This window comes from Pecten maximus, chromosome 3 (genome assembly GCF_902652985.1).
Source record: "Pecten maximus chromosome 3, xPecMax1.1, whole genome shotgun sequence".
Lineage (NCBI taxonomy): Eukaryota > Metazoa > Mollusca > Bivalvia > Pectinida > Pectinidae > Pecten > Pecten maximus.
The window spans coordinates 39,965,459-39,980,413 of record NC_047017.1 but is presented as its reverse complement, the minus strand read 5'-3'; the positions used below and the strand labels follow the sequence as shown (position 1 = coordinate 39,980,413).

General features: G+C 38.2%; 1 protein-coding gene and 1 long non-coding RNA gene across 2 annotated transcripts in view; both read right to left on the bottom strand.

Annotated features, from left to right (window-relative positions):
* Window positions 1-108: 108 nt before the first annotated feature.
* Window positions 109-4,094, bottom strand: LOC117324160. Its single transcript, XR_004531911.1, has 2 exons — window positions 2,248-4,094; window positions 109-2,099 (listed from the first exon to the last, which is right to left on the bottom strand). It is a non-coding gene; the product is annotated as an uncharacterized LOC117324160 (long non-coding RNA).
* An 864-nt stretch (window positions 4,095-4,958) lies between these two features.
* Window positions 4,959-14,955, bottom strand: part of LOC117324158 (apoptosis-resistant E3 ubiquitin protein ligase 1-like) — a 58,886-nt gene continuing 48,889 nt past the window's right edge. The window contains exons 13-19 of the mRNA XM_033879834.1: window positions 14,758-14,870; window positions 13,587-13,772; window positions 13,225-13,347; window positions 11,165-11,353; window positions 10,485-10,571; window positions 9,360-9,535; window positions 4,959-8,955 (exon numbers count right to left, since the gene is read on the bottom strand). Coding sequence (XP_033735725.1) covers window positions 8,853-8,955; window positions 9,360-9,535; window positions 10,485-10,571; window positions 11,165-11,353; window positions 13,225-13,347; window positions 13,587-13,772; window positions 14,758-14,870 — 977 coding nt within the window. The 3' untranslated portion in view covers window positions 4,959-8,852. The remainder of the gene's footprint in view (window positions 8,956-9,359; window positions 9,536-10,484; window positions 10,572-11,164; window positions 11,354-13,224; window positions 13,348-13,586; window positions 13,773-14,757; window positions 14,871-14,955) is intronic.

The following is a 14,955-nucleotide window of genomic DNA, read 5'->3' as shown; positions in this document are numbered from 1 at the left end:
TCCGATCGCTATATCACATGCCAAGCATTATCAAGATGAAGCAGCACACAGACGTCCTTTGACAATAACGATTACTTGATAACTCAATAACAGATTACAGACGAAATGTTTATGTTATAATCATTTATTCCCCCGTCATCTATCAAAGGCAGATTGTCTGTACGGGCAATTTGTATTAGGATCATACAGTCGTATACGTCAACCATTGCAGCCATTAAACACAAGTGCATTGCATCGTTGACACTCTCGTTTACAAACATAAAAGATTCTGTAATATGTTCTCCATCAAACATACGTATTACCATAACTAATTACTGGATACGAGAAAGGAAATCAAGTACAACATGATACAATAAACAATGGCTGCAGAAAACACGGGACGAATTCGAGAGACGAAAATGGCCGAACTCATAATAAAACAAGTAAACTTAAAACTGATTAGATGAACATTTAAACTGTGTATACAAAAAATGATGTCAATCTAAAAATTGTTCAAGGAGATAGAAATACATAAATAATTGTATTAAAAAAAACAACAAAAAATAAAAAACGCAATCCCCCCCCCCCCCCCCTTCCGCTCAAAGTATCTAAGAATTTTGATCTCCAAGTTGTTGTACATCTGATCACACAGTTATACACCAAGTTGTGTTGTACATCTGATGATCTAGTTATACACCAAGTTATGTTGTACATCTGATGATCTAGTTATACACCAAGTTGTGTTGTACATCTGATCACACAGTTATACACCAAGTTGTGTTGTACACCTGATGATCTAGTTATACACCAAGTTATGTTGTACATCTGATGATCTAGTTATACACCAAGTTGTGTTGTACATCTGATGATCTAGTTATACACCAAGTTGTGTTGTACATCTGATCACATAGTTATACACCAAGTTGTGTTGTACATCTGATCACATAGTTATACACCAAGTTGTGTTGTACATCTGATGATCTAGTTATACACCAAGTTGTGTTGTACATCTGATGATCTAGTTATACACCAAGTTGTGTTGTACACCTGATCACATTGTTATACACCAAGTTGTGTTGTACACCTGATCACATAGTTATACACCAAGTTGTGTTGTACACCTGATCACACAGTTATACACGAAGTTGTGTTGTACACCTGATCACACAGTTATACACCAAGTTGTGTTGTACATCTGATGGTCTAGTTATACACCAAGTTGTGTTGTACATCTGATCATATAGTTATACAACAAGTTGTGTTGTACATCTGATGATCTAGTTATACACCAAGTTGTGTTGTACATCTGATCACATAGTTATACACCAAGTTGTGTTGTACATCTGATCATATAGTTATACACCAAGTTGTGTTGTACATCTGATCACATTGTTATACACCAAGTTGTGTTGTACATCTGATCACATAGTTATACACCAAGTTGTGTTGTACATCTGATGGTCTAGTTATACACCAAGTTGTGTTGTACAACTGACCACATTGTTATACACCAAGTTGTGTTGTACATCTGATCACATAGTTATACACCAAGTTGTGTTGTACATCTGATCATATAGTTATACACCAAGTTGTGTTGTACACCTGATGGTCTAGTTATACACCAAGTTGTGTTGTACAACTGACCACATTGTTATACACCAAGTTGTGTTGTACATCTGATCACATAGTTATACACCAAGTTGTGTTGTACATCTGATGGTCTAGTTATACACCAAGTTGTGTTGTACATCTGATGATCTAGTTATACACCAAGTTGTGTTGTACACCTGATCACATTGTTATACACCAAGTTGTGTTGTACATCTGATCACATTGTTATACACCAAGTTGTGTTGTACATCTGATGGTCTAGTTATACACCAAGTTGTGTTGTACATCTGATCATATAGTTATACAACAAGTTGTGTTGTACATCTGATGGTCTAGTTATACACCAAGTTGTGTTGTACATCTGATGATCTAGTTATACACCAAGTTGTGTTGTACACCTGATCACATTGTTATACACCAAGTTGTGTTGTACATCTGATCACATTGTTATACACCAAGTTGTGTTGTACATCTGATCACACAGTTATACACCAAGTTGTGTTGTACATCTGATGGTCTAGTTATACACCAAGTTGTGTTGTACATCTGATCATATAGTTATACAACAAGTTGTGTTGTACATCTGATGGTCTAGTTATACACCAAGTTGTGTTGTACATCTGATGATCTAGTTATACACCAAGTTGTGTTGTACACCTGATCACATTGTTATACACCAAGTTGTGTTGTACATCTGATCACATTGTTATACACCAAGTTGTGTTGTACATCTGATCACATTGTTATACACCAAGTTGTGTTGTACATCTGATCACACAGTTATACACCAAGTTGTGTTGTACATCTGATGATCTAGTTATACACCAAGTTGTGTTGTACATCTGATGATATAGTTATACACCAAGTTTACATGATTGAATATTACTTAGGAACTGAACTAAAGACAGCTAATAAAACGAATGAATAAGAAATAGTCAGCAATATCCTTTACTTCCTGAAGGATTGCCAAATTAAACTTAAAATATATACATGTACAAAAGATTACAAGTTACATGGATTGAATCTTTAATAACAATAGCATATGAAAATAGCATTGTATTAATTTGGGTGACTGTCACATACACGGAAGTACAGGCAGCATAATGTGCGAGTACAATATTTGTACTCTCGATTCTATCACAGTCAAAACTAACATGCGAGTAATGATTATAAATACATTAACATGCCATACCTGCAGCATTAATACATATAAACTGATTGAGATCAACACTGTAATATTACAGTCAACATTGAAATTGAGAATTACAAAATATCAGCAACAAGGAAGTGTTAATTATGACTTGTTTAGCTTCCTAGTCCTAAATTGATAAACATTCATTATTTTATGGTTTGATAAAATAAAGGAAGCCTTGTCTAGACTCATCAGAGATAAGAGTAGAATGGGGAAGGAAAGGAAGCCTTGTCTAGACTCATCAGAGATAAGAGTAGAATGGGAGAGGGAAGGAAGCCTTGTCTAGACTCATCAGGGTTAAGAGTAGAATGGGAGAGGAAAAGAAGCCTTGTCTAGACTCGTCAGAGATAAGAGTAGAATGGGAGAGGAAAAGAAGCCTTGTCTAGACTCATGAGAGATAAGAGTAGAATGGGAGAGGAAAGGAAGCCTTGTCTAGACTCGTCAGAGATAAGAGTAGAATGGGAGAGGGAAGGAAGCCTTGTCTAGACTCATGAGAGATAAGAGTAGAATGGGAGAGGAAAGGAAGCCTTGTCTAGACTCGTCAGAGATAAGAGTAGAATGGGAGAGGAAAGGAAGCCTTGTCTAGACTCTTCAGAGATAAGAGTAGAATGAGAGAGGGAAGGAAGCCTTGTCTAGACTCATCAGAGATAAGAGTAGAATGGGAGAGGGAAGGAAGCCTTGTCTAGACTCATCAGAGATAAGAGTAGAATGGGAGAGGAAAGGAAGCCTTGTCTAGACTCGTCAGAGATAAGAGTAGAATGGGAGAGGAAAGGAAGCCTTGTCTAGACTCGTCAGAGATAAGAGTAGAATGGGAGAGGAAAGGAAGCCTTGTCTAGACTCATGAGAGATAAGAGTAGAATGGGAGAGGGAAGGAAGCCTTGTCTAGACTCATCAGAGATAAGAGTAGAATGGGGGAGGAAAAGAAGCCTTGTCTAGACTCGTCAGAGATAAGAGTAGAATGGGAGAGGGAAGGAAGCCTTGTCTAGACTCATCAGAGATAAGAGTAGAATGGGAGAGGGAAGGAAGCCTTGTCTAGACTCATGAGAGATAAGAGTAGAATGGGAGAGGAAAGGAAGCCTTGTCTAGACTCATGAGAGATAAGAGTAGAATGGGAGAGGAAAGGAAGCCTTGTCTAGACTCATCAGAGATAAGAGTAGAATGGGAGAGGAAAGGAAGCCTTGTCTAGACTCATGAGAGATAAGAGTAGAATGGGAGAGGGAAGGAAGCCTTGTCTAGACTCATGAGAGATAAGAGTAGAATGGGAGAGGAAAGGAAGCCTTGTCTAGACTCATCAGAGATAAGAGTAGAATGGGGGAGGAAGGAAGCCTTGTCTAGACTCATCAGAGATAAGAGTAGAATGGGAGAGGGAAGGAAGCCTTGTCTAGACTCATCAGAGATAAGAGTAGAATGGGAGAGGAAAGGAAGCCTTGTCTAGACTCATCAGAGATAAGAGTAGAATGGGAGAGGGAAGGAAGCCTTGTCTAGACTCATCAGAGATAAGAGTAGAATGGGAGAGGGAAGGAAGCCTTGTCTAGACTCATCAGAGATAAGAGTAGAATGGGAGAGGGAAGGAAGCCTTGTCTAGACTCATGAGAGATAAGAGTAGAATGGGAGAGGGAAGGAAGCCTTGTCTAGACTCATCAGAGATAAGAGTAGAATGGGAGAGGGAAGGAAGCCTTGTCTAGACTCATCAGAGATAAGAGTAGAATGGGAGAGGAAAGGAAGCCTTGTCTAGACTCATCAGGGTTAAGAGTAGAATGGGAGAGGAAAGGAAGCCTTGTCTAGACTCATCAGAGATAAGAGTAGAATGGGAGAGGGAAGGAAGCCTTGTCTAGACTCATCATAGGTAAGAGTAGAATGGGAGAGGGAAGGAAGCCTTGTCTAGACTCGTCAGAGATAAGAGTAGAATGGGAGAGGGAAGGAAGCCTTGTCTAGACTCGTCAGAGATAAGAGTAGAATGGGAGAGGGAAGGAAGCCTTGTCTAGACTCATCAGAGATAAGAGTAGAATGGGAGAGGGAAGGAAGCCTTGTCTAGACTCGTCAGAGATAAGAGTAGAATGGGAGAGGGAAGGAAGCCTTGTCTAGACTCGTCAGAGATAAGAGTAGAATGGGAGAGGGAAGGAAGTCACGTTTAGACTCATCATAGGTAAGAGTAGAATGGGAGAGGGAAGGAAGCCTTGTCTACACTCAAAGGAGATAAAATTGCAGCACTTAAGAATACTGACCATGCACTAATTAATAAAAGACAAAGACAAAATTGAAACAATTTAAACAATAAAAGCACAAAACAACATTAAACATTAATAGATACACCAATACCAAGCTATTTAGATTTTTAAAAAAAATCCTCAATCCAGTCCATTGCTAAATTACACACAAAAATAATAAAACGCCAACATAATATGCACTCCTGGGATAGTTTGACACCACTAACACTGATCCCAATTATCTCAGCACTGTTAACTCCGACACCCATTTCATCAGGTCAGCCTGACATTGGCCATGTGATGTCCTGGTTATGTCATATTATGTCCTGGTCATGTCATGTCCTGGTAATATGATGTCATCTCCTGGTCATCTGATGTTATGTCCTGGTGATGTCCTTGTCATGTGATGTTATGTCCTTGTCATGTGATGTCATGTCCTGGTCATGTGATGTTATGTCCTTGTCATGTGATGTCATGTCCTGGTTATGTGATGTTATGTCCTTGTCATGTGATGTCATGTCCTGGTCATGTGATGTCATGTCCTGGTCATGTGATGTCATGTCCTTGTCATGTGATGTTATGTCCTTGTCATGTGATGTCATGTCCTGGTGATGTGATGTTATGTCCTGGCCATGTTATGTCATGGTGATGTCATGTCCTGGTCATGTGATGTTCTGCTCAAATTGTGAAAACTGCTGGAATCAGTTGATATTTTACTACTTTCAATCATAATAAAAAAAACAAAATAAATTTATGAGACCTTCAATAGTCAAAATAATGTTTTAACAAAGCACAGAATGTCATTCAAATGTACAAATATGATAATTCTGTACATTCAAAATAATTATGAGGCCTTGTATTTTGTGACCCTTTGAAACATCGATTCACCGTTGATTTTGAAGAACTACGACTAGAATTTGTACCAGGTTGGTGACACTGACTGTTATCTCCTGTCCAGGTCTTGGTGACACTGACCGTTATCTCCTGTCCAGGTCTTGGTGACACTGACCGTTATCTCCTGTCCAGGTCTTGGTGACACTGACCGTTATCTCCTGTCCAGGTCTTGGTGACACTGACCGTTATCTCCTGTCCAGGTCTTGGTGACACTGACCGTTATCTCCTGTCCAGGTCTTGGTGACACTGACCGTTATCTCCTGTCCAGGTCTTGGTGACACTGACCGTTATCTCCTGTCCAGGTCTTGGTGACACTGACCGTTATCTCCTGTCCAGGTCTTGGTGACACTGACCGTTATCTCCTGTCCAGGTCTTGGTGACACTGACCGTTATCTCCTGTCCAGGTCTTGGTGACACTGACTGTTATCTCCTGTCCAGGTCTTGGTGACACTGACCGTTATCTCCTGTCCAGGTCTTGGTGACACTGACCGTTATCTCCTGTCACATCTATTAATTAGTGTTGTACATTATCTATGAGACAACCGAGTTCTTTTACAAACACTGTTATTGTTAATGATTATATTTATGTTCTTATGACACCACAAATACCTGTATACTTGTAATACAATATAAATGTATATAGGTCTAGTAATTACTAGGGGAGATAACTCCAACATCACCAGAAATAAGGCATTATATTAATCAAGATAATTGTAATTTCTGTTCCTCAGCAATCATTTATGATACAGATAATCAACACTGGTAAATAACTGGTATATACTCAGTGTACTGATAAAGGACTGTATAGGAGATGAAATTAACAGTGTAATTTCAATTAGATTGTTTATAATGATTTCAGATTAACACAAGATACTATTGCACCATTTCATTGCTGTAAAGACCTAGCTATGCAGACTATTGTACCAAAATCTACTCCTACAAACAGGATATCTAAACCTTAACTACAACACTGACTCACTAGAAAAGAGCCATCACCTACCTAATTGTGACCATGATCTGAGTGTTACAATACAGACCTACAGAACTCTACCTTGACCTTGACCCAATAGCCTTGAGAATAATCTACTTACACAAATGACCATATTGCCCATCTACATATCACAGTGAATTACCATGTAAAGTACCAGCCTTTGGATCCTGCCAAATTCTCCGAAAAAGTAAGTGCTGAGAGAAAGGCGACATTAGTATTGACAACCTGTTCCCCCTTGTTTGGAAGCAGGATCTTATTACGTATTTTATTATGTCGGTACATCAATGATCATTCTTAAAGTTTGTGATATGCTCACATCCCCAGTTGGCAAAACGAAGAGATAACTTGATAACAATACATGAAAAATATTATAAAAACATGGAATATACTATACTTAATTATTAATCTATTACGAACACAAAGACAGATAATGTTGGTGGGGGGGAACAGCCATTTTCAATATAGTGTTGTTGTGTAGAAATCAAATAAAATTCTCAGATAAACTTTTTGTATACTAAAGGGTACATTTTGATTTGAAATAAATCACAAAATGGCAATATCACAGTTGTGTAAATTCTTCAGGTCAAATAAGTATTCGACAATAATAGCAAATGTAGTGATTTCCCTGGAGTGAGGAATGTGTCGATATACAGTTAATAACACACATCACACAAAAACAAGGATGAACAGTAAAAACCCTGAAATATCGTAACTGGTCCATTGTAAACACGTCCGGTAAGTACACTCCATGTTTCCATTCAATGTTAAATATGAATGCATATTCAATAATCGGTGGTAAAAATTTACATAACAATATATGCATATCAACAAGAACCTCTCAGCAAATCAAGTATAGCTTCAAATGAAAAACTAAATCTTCTTTGAAGTAGCAGGCACATAAACCACATCTCTAACTGATACAAATACAGCTCCAGTACCTGAGTAACCTGTTTATGTATCTTAACAATCATACTGAGCAAATAAATCAACTGGAAAAAGTTCATAATGATGTCAATAAGAGGCCCATTGGCCTGTACATCTCACCTGAATTTTTATCATTCTAGAGTATACTAATACTTTTCATTCATAATCCATTTCAAAATGATACAGTATTAAAAAACATATTTCTATATTTAATCAGACAAACAATATACCAAACATTGTCACTTTCAATGCATTATGACACCTCAGATGGAGTCTTTTCATAAAAAATGTTTTTCATATTTTTGACAACTGTGACCTTGAAAGACTGTCAAGGTCGTTGATTTGTCAATAAACAAATTTAATATGAAAATTAAATTAAGCTTCAATTGAACAGCAGGTCACCAAGTCTTCCTCTGATTTCAACAGAATTGTATCAATAGAAAAATCACAGTCTTTTTCTTAACAAGCACACATACATTCTCACACACTCTGTAAACTGTAAAAAGCATGAGTAACACCCTACACCAACTTCTCTTGATGAACGAGCTCCAACTTGGGTAGAGTAATGGCCATCTCTGATGTCAAGGTAACATCCATATGAGCTGCTGGAACCACTACCATGACTGTGCTGAGTAACAGTCATCTCCTTCTATAAGTTGCATTGCACTTTACTTTGTGTCAAGTAGTTATCCAATAAACAGATATCTGTAACAAACCTCTCCTACAATAAAAATAACCCAGCTTGAGTGCAGTAATGTCTCGTCAGTAGGAAACACTACAAACTATTACTAATTTCTAGTATACAACAACATTACAAATGTTGTTAAGTAGATTACAAATGTTGTTCAGTTCAGTGAAAAACTCCAAAGAATCAGACATTCTTCATCTTGCATTGTTGTGCTTATTCCAAGAACTTTTCCTGTTTATGTGGTTACTTTATGTATCCTCAGTAAGTCCAAGTTTCTTTGTTTCATGGTTTCTCAAAGGCAATATTGTCACTCTGCTTATCGCAGTTAGAACGATTCTCCAGTAAGTAAATTACATTGATGTCCTATCACACCAGTCCAAATCCCTGAGCCCCCTCATTGATGGCCAGCAACAGAGATCGGTGGAAACTGTCTATTGAATCATAGTCTGGCAAACACAGCTGGTTAAAACTACAACATAAAACAAAATATAACAGTGCTCCTCCAGGTGGACACAATATCATATCCATTTATAAGAATAAAATATGATGAAATTATCTTCCAAGTTAAATAATTTTCTGATATTTTTCATCAGATTAATCCATGACATTCAGGTATCTACACGCGTCTCCTGGCGATAATTTTTTCATACTGTCTAGACAGCGTCTTCTGATAATTTATTCAAACACTCTGAAAAATTAATTAACAGTAGTGGTGCCAACTTTGCTAGCCAAGTTCAGTACAATACTCTCCTCACCTTGAAAGGAGAGAATCTTATTAAACAAACTTGGCTAGTGAAGTTGTAATGGTGTATAACTCTGAACTAATCAGACACGACAGGTGTATCTATGATACCTGTCAGGTGTGACACTTACCAGGTGTGTGCTGTAGGTAATGTGTTGTAGGTGGGTGAGAATGATATTTGAAATTTTGGATTAAGTTCAGCAAAGCCTTGAGGAGGAAGCTGAGAACAACCAGTGGTGAACTGTAGTAGTCGTGCCATCTGTTCCTCCGTAAAACTGGCAATCACCGTCCAAAACCAGTCCAGAACCTGTCCAGAACAAAGCATTTTATAAGCATGAATCTGGGCATTTTAACTATTGAGAACAAGTTTTCAAAAGATTTTAGCACATTTGACCCCTATGACATTGAAAGTAAAGCAAGGGAAATGTCTTACATTTGAGTAAAACAGATGGCCCTTCATCCCAGCATGTTACTGGTTCAATACATTAACCTTAAGTCTTGCTGTTACCGAGAAGAAGGTATATGTGAGCTAAATATGTTCAGCTAAACAGAATGTTCAATTGAGACCCCTGTTTCATTCATTAAAAAATATTTTGAGATTTTTCAAAATGTTATTTAACAATCTATTTCTGTTGATTGTGATACCTGCACTTCGTCGTATCTGTCTTACCCTGAAGTAATAACTGTCTTACCTTGAAGTAGTATCTGTCTTACCTTGAAGTAGCAACTGTCTTACCTTGAAGTAGTAACTGTTTTACCTTGAAGTAGTAACTGTTTTACCTTGAAGTATTTTACCTTGAAGTAGTAACTGTCTTACCTTGAAGTAGTAACTGTCTTACCTTGAAGTAGTAACTGTCTTACCTTGAAGTAGTAACTGTTTTACCTTGAAGTAGTAACTGTTTTACCTGAAGTAGTAACTGTTTTACCTTGAAGTAGTAACTGTCTTACCTTGAAGTATTAACTGTTTTACCTTGAAGTAGTAACTGTCTTACCTTGAAGTAGTAACTGTCTTACCTTGAAGTAGTAACTGTCTTACCTTGAAATAGTAACTGTTTTACCTTGAAGTAGTAACTGTTTTACCTTGAAGTAGTAACTGTCTTACCTTGAAGTAGTAACTGTTTTACCTTGAAGTAGTAACTGTCTTACCTTGAAGTAGTAACTGTCTTACCTTGAAGAAGTAACTGTCTTACCTTGAAGTAGTAACTGTCTTACCTTGAAGTAGTAACTGTTTTACCTTGAAGTAGTATCTGTCTTACCTTGAAGAAATGGTAGGAGGATCCCTCTATCACAGCGTGGGCTTTGAAATCTGTGATACTGTAGTTACCAGTACCACACATCAGCAGCTGTAAATCCAAGAGAGAAAGTATTACCACATTGTAACAGTTCAGGAGAGGATATCCACAAATATACAAATCCCTTTGCGTGCCAAGTACACCCGCTGAAATATCCTACTATAAGCCATATATAAATAGCAACGGTGACCTTGTTCTTAACTTTTGCACCCGGAAAAACGAGCTTGTTTGAGGTATTCTCCTACTTGATCATCGTATGAAGTTTGATCAAAATCCATCCAAAAATGAAGTTGCTCGAGTGCTGACACTAAGTGAGCATACAAACATATGAATACTATATCCCCTCCACGACTTCACGGTGAATCACCACAAGAGGATAATGATTACAAAAGGACTTCATTAGCACACAACCTAATTAACACAGATTAGCAGATGATGATTAGTTCACCATCAGGCCCTGGGAGGAATTCCAACCAACCTCATGGCCATCAGGCCCGCGGAGGAATTCCAACATACCTCATGGCCATCAGGCCCGCGGAGGAATTCCAACATACCTCATGGCCATTAGGCCTTGGGAGGAATTCCAACATACCTCATGGCCATCAGGCCCTCGGAGGAATTAATCATTTAATCAGATGACTTACCTCTAATTCATTCTCGTCAAATATACTAAGGAGAGTGTCTGGGATGAGGACATTAAGACCCTTCAGGAAATGGTCTGCCTCTTCCTTCACACTGCTGGACAGTTTGTACTGAGCCAGACAGTTCAGGTAATGCTGCTTGTTATCATTGGTCACTGGTTTACTACTGCCACCAGGAATTAGGTCTACCACCTAAAATAGAAATATAACCTATTAATCTCATTGGTCACCACCAGGAACTAGATCTACCACCTAAAATAGAAATATAACCTGTTAATCTCATTGGTCACCACCAGGAACTAGGTCTACCACCTATACTGCTTATCTCATTGGTCACCACCAGGGATTAGGTCTACCACCTATAATAGAAATATACCCCGCTAATCTCATTGGTCACCACCAGGAACTAGGTCTACCACCTATAATAGAAATATACCCCGCTAATCTCATTGGTCACCACCAGGAACTAGGTCTACCACCTATACTGCTAATCTCATTGGTCACCACCAGGAACTAGGTCTACCACCTATAATAGAAATATACCCCGCTAATCTCATTGGTCACCACCAGGAACTAGGTCTACCACCTATACTGCTTATCTCATTGGTCACCACCAGGAACTAGGTCTACCACCTATACTGCTAATCTCATTAGTCAACACCAGGAACTAGGTCTACCACCTATAATAGAAATATACCCTGCTTTTTATAATCTCATTGGTCATCTACTGGAACCAGGTATACAAAACTTTATGCAAAGTAGAAGTTCACCTAATTGAAATTTATCCAAAAACAAAGTAATCCTCAAACTCTAATTTGGTTTTGGTCAGTTTCATCAATACATGTTTTCTTTTATTCAAGGAAATTCCTCAAATTAATTTTTCATATGAATTAAATTCATCATAGAATTTAAGAAAAAGTTTCTAAACTGAGACCCCCCCCTTTCAATCCAATTATTATAGTTCCTCCACATGGAAACCATCACAGAATTGAAGGACATTTCCTTAGCTACAGTAAGATTTGATTCCCTTAAATCTAACAATGCTTCTCCATGGAAAAAAATCAAGGAATTTCCTTAATAAAGAATGTTAAGGGTCTGATTTGAGCCACATGCCTTATGATCTAATTATAATAAGTTATCAAATCTGGTTGTTATAATAATTCATAACACTTTCTGAAAAATGAAATTTAATCAATCATAAATCATAAGGTTGTTGTAGCCACAAACACCAATGGACAAAGAACACCTCAGTCTCACTTTCAAGGAAGTGTACAAGATCAGGTGAATCTCCTGCCGATTAATGAGGACACCCACTATGCAATGAAAGTATGAAAGTTCAAAAACATATAATGAATGGAACCAATAACTTGTTCAGGCTCATATTAATTACTAAATTTCTTGGCATTCTTAGGGGCTGCTCATTCCTACAACTAAATAACATCAACACAACTCACAATATTACATAATTGAATTTGACTCACTACTAAAACAGATACACCTAAACAATTAAAATACTAATGATACTAGAGGGGCATGCAACCCCCAAACTTGAGCGATCACAAGCTTAGCTAACTATGACTGAATAAAGAAAGGAGAGATCCCTAGCTTGAGCGATCTCGAGCCACCGAGTAAGCAGCTGGTAGCTAAAGCAGACGGCTCTGTTAAGACTGTTTCAGATGGGGCGACCCCCGAGCTTGGGCGATCCCAAGCTTATCATCTATATAAGAAATAGATACACAAAACATAATATAATGAATTTGGGGCAAGAAATTCCTCAAATTAAAAGTCCAAATCGAAAGAGGTTACATTTGAAAAAAAGTAACCAAATGAGAGCCCCTTACATAAAGACACATGCATATTTAAAACAAGAGACCTCAAGGATCGTTACAGTGATCTATCAGGCATTCAGTACATCCAATTTTTTACACTTCACATTCCACATGAAAGTAGAATATTTCTCAACAGCGATGACTGGTTATTTAAATCTTGCAGACCAGACAGATGTTTTGACAAATAATACAGCAGGAATCGTAGAGACTTCATGAGCTTGTGTAAGGACTTACTCGCTGTAGCTGTCCATCACAGTATTCCTCCTCTGAGAATGTCAGCTCCATATCGTCTATATCATTCTCCTCTATAAACCGAACCTTGGTTTTATATAACTCAGGATCGTCTGTCTCAAAGTACTGAAACAAGAGATGTACACCAAATATCACAAGCAGTCGTGGTCTATAGATTCAACTGTTACCTAGTAGACTTATAGACAATGGAAATCATAGTACAGACATACCAGTACAGGTATTTAATGTCCCGAACATAAAATGTCAACATTAAAACTACTCTTAGCACCTAAAGGATCTCAATCCCAAACTTTTGACTGAGACTTTTAATGATCCCCTATGATAGAGTTTAACGTGTCACTCACCTTGTAGTTGACCTGTAGGCCTATGAGTTGGGCGAGGAATGACCTTGAGAATCTGGCCTTGACAAGCTGTCTGTAGGCACTTCCCAAGGCCGAGTCATATAAACACTTTCCCACCACCTTTCCAGCAAACTCATAATACTTTAACTTGAGTTCATGTTTCCTGCGACTGGTCGGAGTAGGGTGTACCTAAGGAAGATCCATATTACACACTAAACTGTGGATTGTACAACGGGCAAAGAAAACATTATATTATGATTATTTACCAATAGGATCATGAAAATTGTGAGAATGATCCATGTTGTACTTTTTAAGAAATAGCGACAACAATAATTCTTTAAGGACTGACAAGAGACGGACAGACCACGAATGAACAGCGATTTGAACAGCCCACCATCTTATGATGGTTGGCTGATAACTGACACTAATTTTGGTTCAAATTGATAGAACACAAGCTAGCATATAACAGTGAAATCTATCTTTTCAATATTTTTATCATTCAATATTCAAAGTTTGTCCTGTCTCTCAGTCTTTGATTTATCATTTTCAAGATGGCATCTATGACAATCATATTTACCGGGTGGTTTTGCATGGGTCCAAATTTCACTAACAATTATTTGTGACAATGAACAACTCATTAATAACAGTCCAACTTCATTACAACTTTAAGTTTGGGAGGTGTAGCAATATTGAGATTTTCAAAGATTGCCATCCAGCTGGCAGCCATCTTGAATGCCACACAGTTTGAAATTTTGTTTAGGACCCACTATATATGGGTGAACATTCTAGAACTGTATCAAAATCCATATGGATGGACAGTTTGGTTTGGTTTGTTTTTGTTTAACGTCCTATTAACAGCCAGGGTCATTTAAGGACGTGCCAGGTTTTGGAGGTGGACGAAAGCTGGAATACCCAGAGAAAAACCACCGGCCTACGGTCAGTACCTGGCAACTGCCCCACGTAGGTTTCGAACTCGCAACCCAGAGGTGGAGGGCTAGTGATAAAGTGTCTGTACACCTTAACCACTCGGCCACCACGGCCCCTAATGGACAGAGGGGACAGAGGGACAGACAAATGGATATCATACCATGACATAAGCTCTTCAGATCTTTGACAAGCAGAGCTGAACATGTACATGTAATTGCATAATCATCATCATTTTAAAGCTACTGACCAGGCCTTGGGAATCTTCTGTAAATCGTGTGTACAGTCCTGAGCGGGACGGATCAAACAGTTCAGTACATAGCATCTCAAACCACTCCCTCCTCAGTCCTCCCCAGTCTAACCCTACAGATACCAACAACAAAATGTCACACAGGCGGTGTAGCTTTATAAACATAATACAACATAGAGTTTCTTACATTACACCATG